Here is a 12,974-nt window from a genome sequence, read left to right as displayed (position 1 = left end):
CCGGCCCCGCCGCCGCCGTTAATGAAACCCATTTACCACCCGCGACAGCCCGCCGCGGGGACGGACGGACAGACGCACACACACCCACACCCCCACACCCCCCCCCCGCCCGGGACCCTCAGCCGGCACCACCGGGGCTGCCCGCACCGCCGGAGCGAGACCCCCGGGCCCCCCCACCCCGCCCCGGGCCCCCCTTCCCGGCCCAGGACCCCCGGAGGCAGGGACCCCCCCCCGCTCCGCCGCGGCTCGGTGCTGCCACCCCGTGGCCGCGCCGCGTTCCTGCAGCCCCGACGGGGCGGCCGCGGGTTTCACCCGCTCCCTCCCACCCAAAACCGGCTGAAATCACCCCAAAACGCTCAGCCCGAAGGTGGCCCGGGCCACTGCGGCCTCCCCGTGTCCCCGGTGGGGGGGGGAGTGACAGCCCCGCCGGTGGCACCCAGGTGACGGCCGAGGGTTGGCACAGCCACCACCGTCCCCCGGTGACAACCACACCGCGTCCCCCAGGCGGGTGACACCGGGGGTCCCCGGGCCAGGTGACACCAGGGTTGTCCCCAAGCTAGGCAGCTCCGGGACCCCCGCGAAGCAGAGGGCGGCAGCCACCAGCTCCTGGGTAATATTTTAATGTTATATTTGCAGCATAAATAAAAGGCACATTACATGTTTGGTACGAGGCGGCCGGGGGCTGGGACGGGCGGCCCCGGGCCCCCGCGGGGGCTGTGAGGACCCGCTCACAGGAGGCCGTGGGGACGGGGTCCCCGGGGGCCGCGGGAAGGGGTTACAGCTAGAAAAACCATTTCGTTGCGTAAGGAGCTGCGCATCCGTTCAGGAAGTCGATATATGTCTATATAGGTCTGTATATACTCATAGATATGTATTTTTTTTTATAGATACTACACCCTCGTGGTTACGCTTTTCGGGGGATTGCCTTTTTCTTGGCTTCTTCCGTTATCGATGGTCAAAGCTGGCCGTACAAAGCAGCTGGGGGGCCGGGGGCCGCGTCCCCGGGGACCACCAGGTCCCTCCGCCACCTCCGGGGCTGGGTTGGGGGCCGGGGAGCGTCCCCGCTGCCAGAGCTCGCCTGTGCACAAAACCGGGGGGGAACCACACAGAAACGGGTCCGCAAGTCTAAAAATGACAAAGTTCCTGGCTGAGCCATGGGAATCTGGAACCAAGGAGCCAGTTTGGGGGGAAAAGGCGGCACCGAACCCCCCCCCAGACCCCAATCCCAAGGGATCTGGAGGCTGGCGAGGAGGGAGAGGGCGAGCTCCCCGCCATCGTGAGCCCTCCCAGGGTTCGGCATTGCCCCGGGCCGGGGGGACGGCAGCCCTGGGCCGCGTTCTTCAGCCATTTGCTTCTATTCAACGTTACAGCGAAGCCGGATCGATAAAAACCCCGACTCCCCGCAGCCGATGCCACCGCTTGGGCTCTCCCAAACCCAGTCACGGCCTGAACGCAGCCCTTAAACCCTGAAAAGCTTTTCTGCGCTCCTGCGGGGAGCCCAGATATCACCCTCCGGCCCGCAGTCAGGCCAGGGAGGAGGGAAGGAGCTCTCTGATGATCTGACCACCGCTGCGGCAGGGCTGGGCGCCGGGGGAGCCGCGGGGCCGACACCGGCACTAAGCAGGGTCTGGGTTAAGGCATCGCAGCCGAGGCCCGAGGGCTGGCAGAGGAAAGTGCAGGTGCCCGGCGAGCTGCCGAGCGGAGCCGGGCGGCCGCCATCCGCCGGGAGCCTCTGAAAAGCCGGAGAAATCATCCTAGAGCAGAAATAATTTTTTTCTTTTGCCCCATCCAAAGATGTCCGCAAAGTCCTCAAGCAAGAGTGGAACCAGCATGGGAAGGAGGAGAAGAAAAAGCCACCTTTACCCTCGCCCATCCTCACGGGACCCGGCGTCACCAACCTCCCAGAAAAGCCGACTTCCCGACCAAAACCGGCCCCCAAAACCAAAGCCCGGCCTCGACAGCTGCCGCCACGCTGGCCTAGGGAAGAAACCGCCTCCGAGAGAGGCGATGAGGCAGGAGACGATGTGGGGCAGAAACCCAGCAGCCGTGCGGCTCGTCGGAGCCGCCTGAAGCGCTCAGCGGGGATCTCCACACCTCGGAGCTCCAGGAGAGGAGACCACACTGATCCCGGCTTTTAATTACCGGAGCAGGCAGACGCATCCATGCGCAGCCGCTCCATCGGCGTGCAGGTGCTGGAAAAAGCGCTGGTGGAAAACGCGCTCCCTCCGTAGCCTCCTCTCCAGAGAGCCTGGAGTCATCCCTTACAAACCAAACCTGTCGCTCCCGCCAGAAAAGTCGCAGCCGCCCCGGCGTTCTGACGCTCAGCTCCTTCTGAGGTTTAAGACCGACTCTGCCGGGGAGGATGAACCTCGCCCATGCACCCCAAAGTGACATTTATGGCTTGGGCCATCCACCCACCGCACTGGGATGGGAGCGGAGAATTCCCCCGTTGCCCGAGGCCGGTGGCGGGGATGCGTTAGCCAAGGGCGACGCTGGGTTTTTCGGCTCCCTTCCTCACCGCGGGCTTGGGGAGGATTCCTGCTTCGCGCCACCCGTCTCCCTCCCTGCAAGCAGCGACGCTGTCGGCAAGAGAAAACGGGGACCTAAAACCTGCTCCGGGATCTGCTTTCGCAGCAGCGGTGCAGGAACTGGGGTAAAACACAGCCAAAGGGGAGACGGGAAAGCTGCAACCCTGTCGATGAAACAAAATCAGATGTTAAGGGATGGTCAAACAGTTGTTCCTGGATTGTTGCTGCCCAGGTTCGGAGCTTTACAACGGCGTTTTCATGGGTTTGGGGATTTTTCGAGACGCGAAGCACTCGCAGGCGGAGCGGAGGCGGGGAGATGCTGGAGCGGGGCAGCACCGACGGCATCAGGAGCACCGAGGCACGGAGGGATGGGGGGAAAAGCCCCACTCGCCACCGGCAAAGAACTACCTCGCGATGCCCGATGGTGCTACGAGGCTTCGAGGGTCGGAGCGGGCAGGGCAGCGCAAGCCCTTTCGTGGGACGCAGGCAAGTCGCAGGCAGGCTGGGCGATCTCGGCTCTCCGGTCACACAAAATTGGGTCACTTTTAGTCCCTAAGGGTAAAAACAAGGGGTCGGGGAAGGTGCTGCATTCGATGCCAACGTGCTCGCTGTCCTGGATTCGTAGCCTCTCCACTGTCACCGTCACTCCCTCCTCCCAACCCCACCAGCAAAGCCACCGGCTGCTCCTCGCCTCTGCCTCATCCACCAGACCCTGACGCCCCAAAGCAACCAAGGAACCAGCGGTGGGATCAGCCCAGAGCTCAATTCCTTCTTTCCTCTTCTTTCAACCAACACTTTTCCTCGACAGACGGGTTTTTTTCTGCAGAGCCGCACGCTCGGCGAGCCTAGGAGGAGCTGGTGAGCTGCCGGCGGACACAACCGCTGGCTCCCGCACGCTCTCCCAGCTCCGAGCACTACGCACCAAGGGACAGGGACCCAACGGCTGCCGGGTGACGAAGCAAATATGTTTACAACACATTTTTGTCATTCCTGCTATTCCCGGACAAAGAAAAAGAGAGAGATTTGTTTCAAAGCCCCCTGAAGCAAAGCGAGCAGATCCGAAGACCAGAGCGAGCCCCTTTGCTGCAAGACGGGTCATTTTTACACCTTTCTGGGCAACACGAAGGAGCGCGGGGTTTTCCGCTGTTCCCCGTCGCAGCTCTACAACCCGCATCCAGCAGCAGCTCCAAGAGAAAGCAGAGCCGGGCTGGATCTCGTACCTCCTGCGAACCCTCTGCCTTAAATCCTGGCCCCCCAAAAAGGTCCTGATCCCCCGCGGTGCCTCACCTGGCTGAAACCCCTTTTTGTCCAGGTCGCACGGCTTTAAGACGCGCCCCAAACCCCCGTGTCCTCTTCTCACAGCTCGCTCTCGCTGCAGAAACACATACTGTGTCGGGATAGCAAGAGCAGAAACACCTGCCTACAGCCTCTGCGGAAAGAGCTTTACAGAAGCAGAAGGCAGGGCTGGGGGGGCTACGCAGGACCCGAACCAGACGTGCAAACTGCCGAGGCCAAAGTGACCCTGAGCACGCACAAGACGACTCTCGAGATGAGCAAGAGAAGCCATGAGAGCACGAGAGCAGCACCGCATCGAGACAAACCAAACCCGGGACAAACCAAACCCGGGAAACGCCGCGGTCGATACTGAAGTCGAGGAAAACCTGAAAAAGAGAGGAGGAAGACAGATCCCACCAACAGAAAAACTAAACCACTGAACCTCCCCATCCGTAATGGGATCCGGCTCCTTGCTCAGACTTTGCTTTGGGTTTTTGCTGTCCCTGGAAACCTTCCAAGTCTGGATAAGCCAAACGAAATCACTTTGACAAACAAACTTGGCTCGAAAGTGGCGAGTGCAACCTGAGGTGGGCGAGAGCTCGGGCGAGGAGGGACCTCCCGAGGAGGAGAGGAAGACCAAGGGCTGATGCAGCTCCGCGGACCTTACCCAGGTTCCTTCGAAGAGCCCGACCGCACGCAGCACCCCTGCCCATTTCCAAACTACCAACTCCAATCGCTTGCCCAGGGCCAGCGGCAGCCCCGGGAAGCACACGCAGACACGCACGCATGCTACGCCCGCCCGGCAAGGAAGCGGCCCCGATTCCAAGTGTCTTTCAACATCGAGAGGCTGGGTTTTGAACCTGCCCTATGAAACTGGAAGCTCTGCGAATCCTTCGTTCGCTCTGGGAAGCAACGGATGCTCCATCGCCGAGAGCGGAAGATAATCATGAAGAAGAGGTAAAAGACCAGGCAAATAGAAGCACGACTTCATGCTCCCTCCCCTTGGAACAAGCAACTAATTCGTGATTTAAGGCCACCATTATTAAGGTCATCGAGGTTATGTGTAAAGGAGATGATCCTTGGAAATGGAGGGGTTGGTTTGCTAAGGTGTACAGTGGAGTTGGGAGCAGATGATGAATTCTGGGACTCACATTATTACGGCCTGCTAGGCCGGCTCATCCTTTCCTGTACCTCCCAGAGCGCCTTTGCACCGGTCCCAGCCGACGCGGATCAGCACCAATTTACTGTAAGGAAGACTGAGAGCAGCCCCTCCGCTGCTAGGACAGACGGTACCTTTTCTCCAGCAACCACTGCGTCCCGTTACGAGCGCAGCACGCGAACGTCTGCAGCTCCCGGTGCGGCCCAAGTGACCAGGAACACGTGTGTCACCCCCTGGCCCCGTGTCCCCCTCTCCCGTTGGGCACAAACCGATTTATAGCGATTACGCTCCCATCGTGTCCAAAATCTGTCGTTGGCATCTTGGGAGCTCGTGTGTGACGAGACTAACCTCGATCCCTTTAACCTCAGAGCTCAAGGAGGCTTCTTGTGCGAAGGTGCAATGTTTCAGGTAGCTAGAGCAGAGGGGGGAGCAGATGCCTGGAAGCAGCATGCTGTTAAAAATAAAATACATTGACAGCACGACTAAATGTCACAGCCTCCCAAGAGCTATGTTTTCCTTTGCCGAGAGTGGAGGAGGAAGGAGGGGGGGCACTTGGAAGAGTGAAAGCGCCAAGGGGATCCACCAAGCATGGAGGTTTAGTGTTAATGTAACTGATACCTGAAAGCGAACCATTCAAGGTGCTTTTCAAAGTGAGGCTCTGTGTGTTCGGATGACTCTGCGAGTTGACGGATCGTCAACCGAAGGATCGAGAAAAGCGCTCAATCCGCGGCCGTCCTGCGGGGACGGGCGATGGCAGGGCAGCGGCTGGGGGCCAGGATCTGTACAGGCTATGCAGTGTAAGAAGCGCCATAGCTGCCCTTAACTCACTTGAAAAAAAGAAAAAATAAAATCCTTATCGGCCCCCACTCGTCAGGGACTTAGTTAGGGTCAGTCTCTCCGGCTGCGAGTTCGCGGTTAGCTCCATGTCACACGCCCAGGCTGTGACATCATCTGCCAGCAGACTGCGACTGTGGAGCCATGATGACGTGTGACGGTATCGGCATGCTCAGTTCTGTCCTTTGGCTCGCCATCTGAGTGAGCACCGAAGTGGCAACCGCTTCTGCCGCCGAGCGGACGCTGAGCCCGTTGGGGGAGGCCGTCACGGAGCTGTGCTGGATGACGGGAGCAGGGGAGCCGGTGGGCTCAGAGCTCTCCTTTGGGCTTTCTGCTTGACCAGAGAAGGGGAAGGGGATGGGGAAAAAAAAGAAGAAAACAAGGTTAGAGAGAGGCTGTGCATGTTGCTACCGGTAGTTAGCAGCGAGGCGATGGGAAAGGCGACTGCTTCTGCCTCGGAGGGCGTGCAGAAATTAGTCAGGTATTGACTTAACGCTCACCTTTCCAGCCAAAGCAGCCTGGAGCAGAGAGGCTGATCCCTACAGGAATCCCAGCTCCCCCCACCAGGCTGGGCCCCCCCTCAAGCAGCTGTTTGGCAAAAGCAAGTGAGGACTGGAAATAAAACTGATTAGAGTTGGGACAGAACGACCCACCGGGTCTGGCTGGCCCCGTCCCTCGGAGAAACACCACCGAATCTTACTGAATTCAGGCCAGGAAGGCATAAAGCGCAGGCTTCACACCAAGGATGGCAGACCCAGCGTAACCTTTATCGTAATAAATCTGTTTCCTCATTATAACAAATGAACTTCCCTACATGTTGTTTCCTGGCGTGGTACTTGGTTCAAGGCCATTTAGCCCAGAGACTGAACAGTTCCTTCAGAGTCCTCACCATCTGTTGGGTGAGCACACAGGAAAGTGCAACAGAAACCCTTCTGCAAAGGCTTTTTTTTTTTTTTTTTTCCATTTTTTATATAAATTACCTGGTTTGCTCTTTATTGTTCTCTAGAACATTAAAATCAATTAGAGCCCATTACAAACTGTTTGCTTGCTCGATTTCGTTCGGTAACTTGAAGCAATATGATTGAAGGGCTGGGAGGCAAACAAAGGCAGAGACCTTCTTCCGTGCTTTTCTGAGCGACGCAGATTGGTTTCCAAAACTTTGGATTCTCTCCCACAAACAGCCCACTGCGCCCAGGCAGAGCTTCTAACACAGAGGATAATTTGTGACCTATCAAATGCCAAGGCGAGAGCAATCAGACCTCTCTCTTTGGGGGTATACACTCATTATCTACAGATGTCAGGAGGAAATTCCCTCCTGTGCACTTGGCTAGATGAATTACGGGTAAGATGCGGTCACCTTCCTTTAAAAGAGCAAAATAATGGCATGAGCTGGGATACTTCTTCCACGTCAAGAGGGTAAACCCCATGACACTGGGGGGGGGCGGGGCGGAGAAAAAAAAAACAGAAAAAAAAATCAGAGAAGACGTTTACAACCTTACTGGGCACCGGCAAAAGTATTTTAGGGCTCAGTTTTCTACCAGGTGCTTGAATATCGTACCCCTTTCCCAAACGGGTTTTACCTTCCCTTGTGAAACCTTGGCTTGGCCTTCGCCAGCGTATTGAAAGATGCGGCTAGCGCAGCAGATTTGAAAACTGACTTGGCGGTGAGCGAGAAGGTCGAGCAGAGCAATATAATAGTTTGGCATCCCAAAAAGGAGATTTACAAGGTATTACAAATAAAACAACCCAACTGTACATGAGGCAGCTGTAATTCCATCAAGGGAATCTGGCGTTTTTGTTTAAGGACCTGCTTAGTCACAAATCTCAATAATAAAAAAGGCAGCCGGGGAGGGGGGGCACGGGAAGGGAGGTGTGAATTTCATTTTTATTATTCAGATGTGTGATGAATTCCTATTATTGGAGTAGACAGACTGCGAGGAATAATAATAGGAACTGTAAACTTTGGAAGTTAACAGGAAAAATCATGTCGCCTCTCTGCATTATACGCGGAGCGAACACCTGTCTGCAAGGGCTGGGGGACAGCGAGGATTTTCACGACCACATTACTCAAGCTCTGAGTCACTGTAATGAGTGAAAATAAACTGGCTGTGCCAGGCCCCGTACAGCACGTATTCGTGCCTCGCCGCACAGGCGAGGAGCGTTTCAGAGACCCAGGAGGTGGGAAGCGGGAGGCGATCAGGACAGACAGTGCCTGCTTGCTTGGCTTTTGTTTCCTCCCCTTTCCTTCTCCTCCATCCATCCCTGCCTCTCGTCCTGTTGATCTAGGCAACGCTAGGGGACTCCAGCATCCTCCCAAAGTCTTTGCGCAAATTCCACAGCGTGGAATTGTTATTGCAGAGATGACATAAGAATCCAGACATAATGTTTAGCTCCCAGGTTGATTATAATGGAATAGGCAGCATTAAAAAAAAAAAAAAAAAGAAAGAAAAGAAGATAAAAAAAGAAGCCTTCTTGGTTCCAAACCTGAGCCAATTTGATGTGAATTGCAGAGACTGAGATATAGAGCCCCATGATGTCATTTATAGAGTCTGGCCTTTTCTGACTCCGGCTTCACTTTCAGAGCAGCAATAGTTTTTAACTTCAAAGAGAATATCAAGTGCTTGGCAAGCTGCCTGGGAGCGGGTGGAGAGACGCTGGCCTGCACTCCAGGGAGAAGCGGAGATATGGATCGCTGTCAAATATTTCACACCACAGAGACGCGGAGGGAGATGCACTACCTCCTTCCCTCGGTGCTTTCGCACCGCGATTGCCCTCGCTGCCTGGTTGCAAGATCTTATAAACCACGCTAAAGAGCCAATTCGCAGTGCAAATCTGCAGGTCCAGCCTGGGTGATCCTCCCCACTGTGGAGGCTGTGGAGCCGTTATCAGCAGAAGACACAGGACCAAGGTCTGTCCTTGTCCTGCCAGGTGCAGTCGCTGAGGGTGATGGAGCAGAGACTAAGAATGAAAACTCCGTTCCTTTACGTTTTACTCAGGTTTCATCTGCTTAGACCTACTTAAAGGGTAGTAAGGACCAGCAAAAGTTCATCACTCACCCAGATAGCCCTGTGTTTTCTTCTGTAGTGCAGTGACGGGGCAGTCCTTGTGAGCCAGCAGGAGCTGTTTAAGTTGAGCAACTTCGTTCCTCAGTAGCGTAACTTCATTCTGAGATTGAAAAGCAAACACGCACGTATGCATCACTCATGCTCTTGACAGCAGCCTCTAGCAACAGCAGGACGTTAATTTATGTGCCCTGCAAACTTACAATTTGTTGTCTAATTTGAGATGCCTCTGGCACAAGAATACCAAACAAAGTTTCCGGGTTTGGGGAATGCAGACACGGACTGCAGCATTTCCCTCCAGCAGCCCCCACCGCTGCCTGGAAAGCCCCTTGCTGTGTTAATCACCTAATCCTGGACACAGATTTGCCTGAGCCCTCCTGCTAATGCCAACTGCTTGAGTCAGACGCTCCGGCGTGCCGTTGGCTCCGAAGGAAAACTAAACGGAGCGAGAAGCTGAGTGTACAACCAGCTAAGCCCACGCCAGGCTGTGGGGAACATCAGAGCTCCTCCAAGCTCTTGGTACCTCTGTGAGCTTCTTCCGTAAACCAGGCCTACGCCCCTGAAAACTTTGTGCAGCATATTGTTCCTCTATTGAAATGTTTGGAGAAACAGCTGAAACCCAGTCAATTGTATTTCAAAACTGCCTGAGGAAACAGTTTCTATAATTATCTTGGGAAGAGAATAAAAATACCATGATCAGTGCTATTGAAAAAAAATCCCACCGCATGAGCCACTAGCCAGCAGCGAAAGAAAAAGCCCAGAACGGACACCAGTTCAGTCTTTGCAGACCCTTCAATCCTTGGCCAACGCTCCTTGAGCTACTGCCGTGATGGGCAGAGGCAGAGCCCTTTCGAGGGGGACAGGGAGAGAAACAAGAGCACTGAAGTGCTCTTCCCCCATGGCCTGCTCAAGGCAGAGCAGCAGGATGGAAAGCAGGGAGTGAAATCTAGGCACAGAGGCAGCAATCCTGCTCCAGAGAGCAGCGTCCAAATGCACGTTGTCTCGCAGCATGGGGAAGATGTTCCCTCCGGAGCGATGGTCCTAACGCTGGCAAAGGGCTGTGCTCTGCCTCCACGGTTACATACTCACGCTCAGCTGGATGTTCTGGGTCGTGAGCTCCTCGGCTTTCTTTTCCAAGGAAGACACCCAGAGCTTGCGTTTCTGACGGCACCGGGACGCGGCAGCCCGGTTCCGCTCCAGAAACCGCTGCCGGCGCTCATCCGGGTCTTCGTCAACCGTGCGTCTCCGTCGCCCGCCGGTGCTGGGGGTGGGCTGGGCAGGGGAAACCTGCAGATGGGGCACAGGAAAGAGATGCTGAAAAGAAGCTCTGGGGCAGGCAAGCAGACACACACCAGCGTAAACCAGGGTTTGGCAGAGGAGATGCCAGCTCATGCGCCTGGGGCAAAAAGGGATTTGCTTTTGCAGAGCAGCCAGGACCGCACACCACGGGGCCGGAGCGGGGGCAGCCCTGGCTGGGACAAAGTCCCTTTCACAGGCGTTTCTGGCAGCCCTTCCCCAGCTGAGCCTGAAGTGCCCTGCAGACTTCAGGCGTGAATCCACACGGACTCTCCGAGATCCTGAACCCGGTGAACGTGTGAATGTCAGGGGAATTGGTAAAATCCCAAACTTGTACAGTCAGCTAATGGCAGTAACTGACAGCAGAAGCTTCCTCCCCTCCATGACGAGGAGCTAACATGGTAAATGACCACGGGCAGCACAGAGAAAACGCCTTCCTTTTAATTTCACTTAAGAGACTTTAAAAAGCACTTCACACTGCAATGACTTAGGAGATTCCCACACAGCCAGCAACCACATATCAGCTGACAGAGGGTAACTTCCAGCTGCAGGGCTGGGAGCGCTTGATCCCGCTCTGACGCATGTAACCACGCATGGTCAAAGCGCCGTCTCCATTTGGGTTCAGTAACTCCATTTGGGTTCAGTAAATCACTGGCAGAGCACAAATTACAGTTTCTGAGTGGGTAATCTGCTTTAAAAATTAATTTGGGTTAAATTTTCCCTGAATGTCTTCAGCTAAACAAGCTCTCAGAGGCAACTGGTACAAAAAGATTTCGTAACGCCGCACATTTCCCAGTTTTAATTTGGGAGAACAAAGGAAAAGTCAGTGAGGGCAAACAAGTCCCGCAGACACAGCCTTGCCGGCGCTTCTGCGAGGGCTCTGTAATTACACTGCCACAATCGGGGAGTGCAGTTACACTCCGGTACTCGCTGTCAGGCAGCATATGGATATTAAACTTTTGGAAGCCTATCTAACTGACGGAGCAGGTGGCGATCCTGATGGAAGGCTGGCATTTGGTTAGCTGGCAGGAGCTGGTGGAGTTGATTGCCTAAGAGGGGAGCGTTTAACCCCAGTAATTGAGCAGGGAGAAGAGAGCGAAATATTCTTTCGGAACTCCAGACCTTGTCAAGCAAATTAACATGTTGCTGAAGTTTTCTGCCTGGTGGTGCTTGAGAACATTAGTGCTGAAACGGCACTGAAAAAACAAGGTTTTTAACCCATTCTGCAAACCAGGAAGCTGCAAGATTTTCCTCCTCTTTGCCCGAGGCCCAGAAACCCGCAGCACCTCCAGCCCAGCCTCGCAGGCTAAGCAGCAGCAGACCTGTGGTTGAGCTGGGGAAGGGGCGTCAGGGTGCTGGACAAGGATCTGACTCTGCTCTGGACGTGCGGTCACCATCGTGCTGGCTGAGCCCACCACCAAGTTGCTGCCATTCAGTGAGGAAGATGCCGTCAAGCTGGCCTTCAGCCTCTGTTAAAGGAGAAAAAAGGACATCAGTGGACTTGTTCTCCATGCTGTTAAGGCTTTAACCAGCTCCTCTGTCATCCAAGGAGACAGGCCGTGGGGAAACAGGCTCTTCAGGGACCGCGGCTGATTCAAATCCAACTGCAAGCCATCACCATCTGGCCTACACAAAGACAGACAGCGGCTTCCAACTTAGGCCCAAGCGGACAGGTGTCCGCATCCCAAAATTGCTACTGCAACTGGCACCGGTCCCCTCCCCAGCTGGCAGGCTCTGCAGAAAGACCACGGACTGAACAGGCTGCAGAGCCCAACTGTCCTTGAGCACCCACAGAGGGGTCCTTCTGGGGTGGAGAAGGACCTACGTGTGATCAAGACCGTGTCTTCCAAGTTCCTCCTCTGGGCAGCCAGGCACAGGCCAGCAGGGCAGGGTGGCTTTTCATGCCTCAAGAGTTTAAGATCTCTCACCCCACTTGTAGCTCTGATCTGCCCATGAATCCTGCAGACACCTGAGCAGGGTGCAATGGCAGCAGTGACAACGCACCCACAAAGGTGAGCGGCGCCGCTGGAAGAGGTGGGTTTGCAAACGTCTCCACCCCGTCGCAGCCAAAAAGACAGGGGGTTTCGCTGCAATTTGTCTGCAAACTTAGGTTTGCTTCCCCCCACTGTGTGCACCCAGTTTGAGTCACGAAGAGCCAGGAGAGGAAAATTCTTTCGTAAGCTTTTATGTTAAAGAGGTCTACATGAAAACCATTACCAGGATCCTTGGATTACAGCACAACATCCCTTCTCTTGGCTCTGCCTTCCTCAAGCCCACCTCCAACCCATCTGTTATCTTGGAACTAGAAGCGCCAGCTTTACAAAACAGCCGCGTTTAGGATGGGGCTGAGGTTTGTCTTGACAATAGCGCGCCGGCTCTGCCTGCCAGAGCTGCAGCGCTGATTAGTCTAATATTCCTGGTGGCATTTGTAACACCTGCTCTCGGTGTGGGGCGGCGCCTCGATGGCTGCGCAGGATTTTGGAGAAGCAGTGGGTCTTTGCGAAGGCTGCAGGGAAAAAGCCTCCAGACGGAGTCTCTTCTGGAGGAGCTAGTGAAGGCTTAGGGACAACACCGTGGATGTGACACCCTTCCCAGCATGTATTTGGACACTTACCATTTTGGCTTCGGAGTGCACTGGAAGTCCTGATGGTGAAATGGACCCGCTGCTGTTGATGGGCGGCCCGGGAATACCGGGAATGTTCGGGACCATGGACATCGGCCGAGCCAGCTATTGGGGAGGAAGCAACACATGGGTTTTGGAAGCTGAGGTGCTTTCGCAAGCGCGCTCCACGAAGCGGCTCTGTAATAATTCCCCGACCA

At 55.4% G+C, this 12,974-nt stretch overlaps 1 protein-coding gene across 20 annotated transcripts in view; it reads right to left on the bottom strand.

The window, feature by feature from the left end:
* Positions 1-606: 606 nt before the first annotated feature.
* Positions 607-12,974, bottom strand: part of LOC104017532 (cyclic AMP-dependent transcription factor ATF-7) — a 69,815-nt gene continuing 57,447 nt past the window's right edge. For 7 of the 20 annotated variants that reach the window (XM_087771097.1, XM_087771099.1, XM_087771098.1 and 4 more), the window contains 5 exons: positions 12,769-12,882; positions 11,477-11,623; positions 9,948-10,145; positions 8,853-8,961; positions 612-6,130 (listed from right to left, as the gene is read on the bottom strand). In XM_087771097.1, the coding sequence (XP_087627223.1) occupies positions 5,910-6,130; positions 8,853-8,961; positions 9,948-10,145; positions 11,477-11,623; positions 12,769-12,882 (789 nt within the window). In that variant the 3' untranslated portion in view covers positions 612-5,909. Of the gene's footprint in view, positions 6,131-8,852; positions 8,962-9,943; positions 10,146-11,276; positions 11,351-11,476; positions 11,624-12,768; positions 12,883-12,974 lie in introns of those variants that run through there. The other 13 variants (XM_087771108.1, XM_087771110.1, XM_087771112.1 and 10 more) reach the window with 10 other exon arrangements.

This window comes from Nipponia nippon, unplaced genomic scaffold (assembly GCF_047370975.1).
Source record: "Nipponia nippon isolate SJK-2023a ecotype South Korea unplaced genomic scaffold, ASM4737097v1 scaffold_35, whole genome shotgun sequence".
In the NCBI taxonomy this organism is placed as follows: domain Eukaryota; kingdom Metazoa; phylum Chordata; class Aves; order Pelecaniformes; family Threskiornithidae; genus Nipponia; species Nipponia nippon.
Note: the sequence above shows the minus strand (reverse complement) of the source record. Positions and strands in the feature narration are given on the sequence as shown.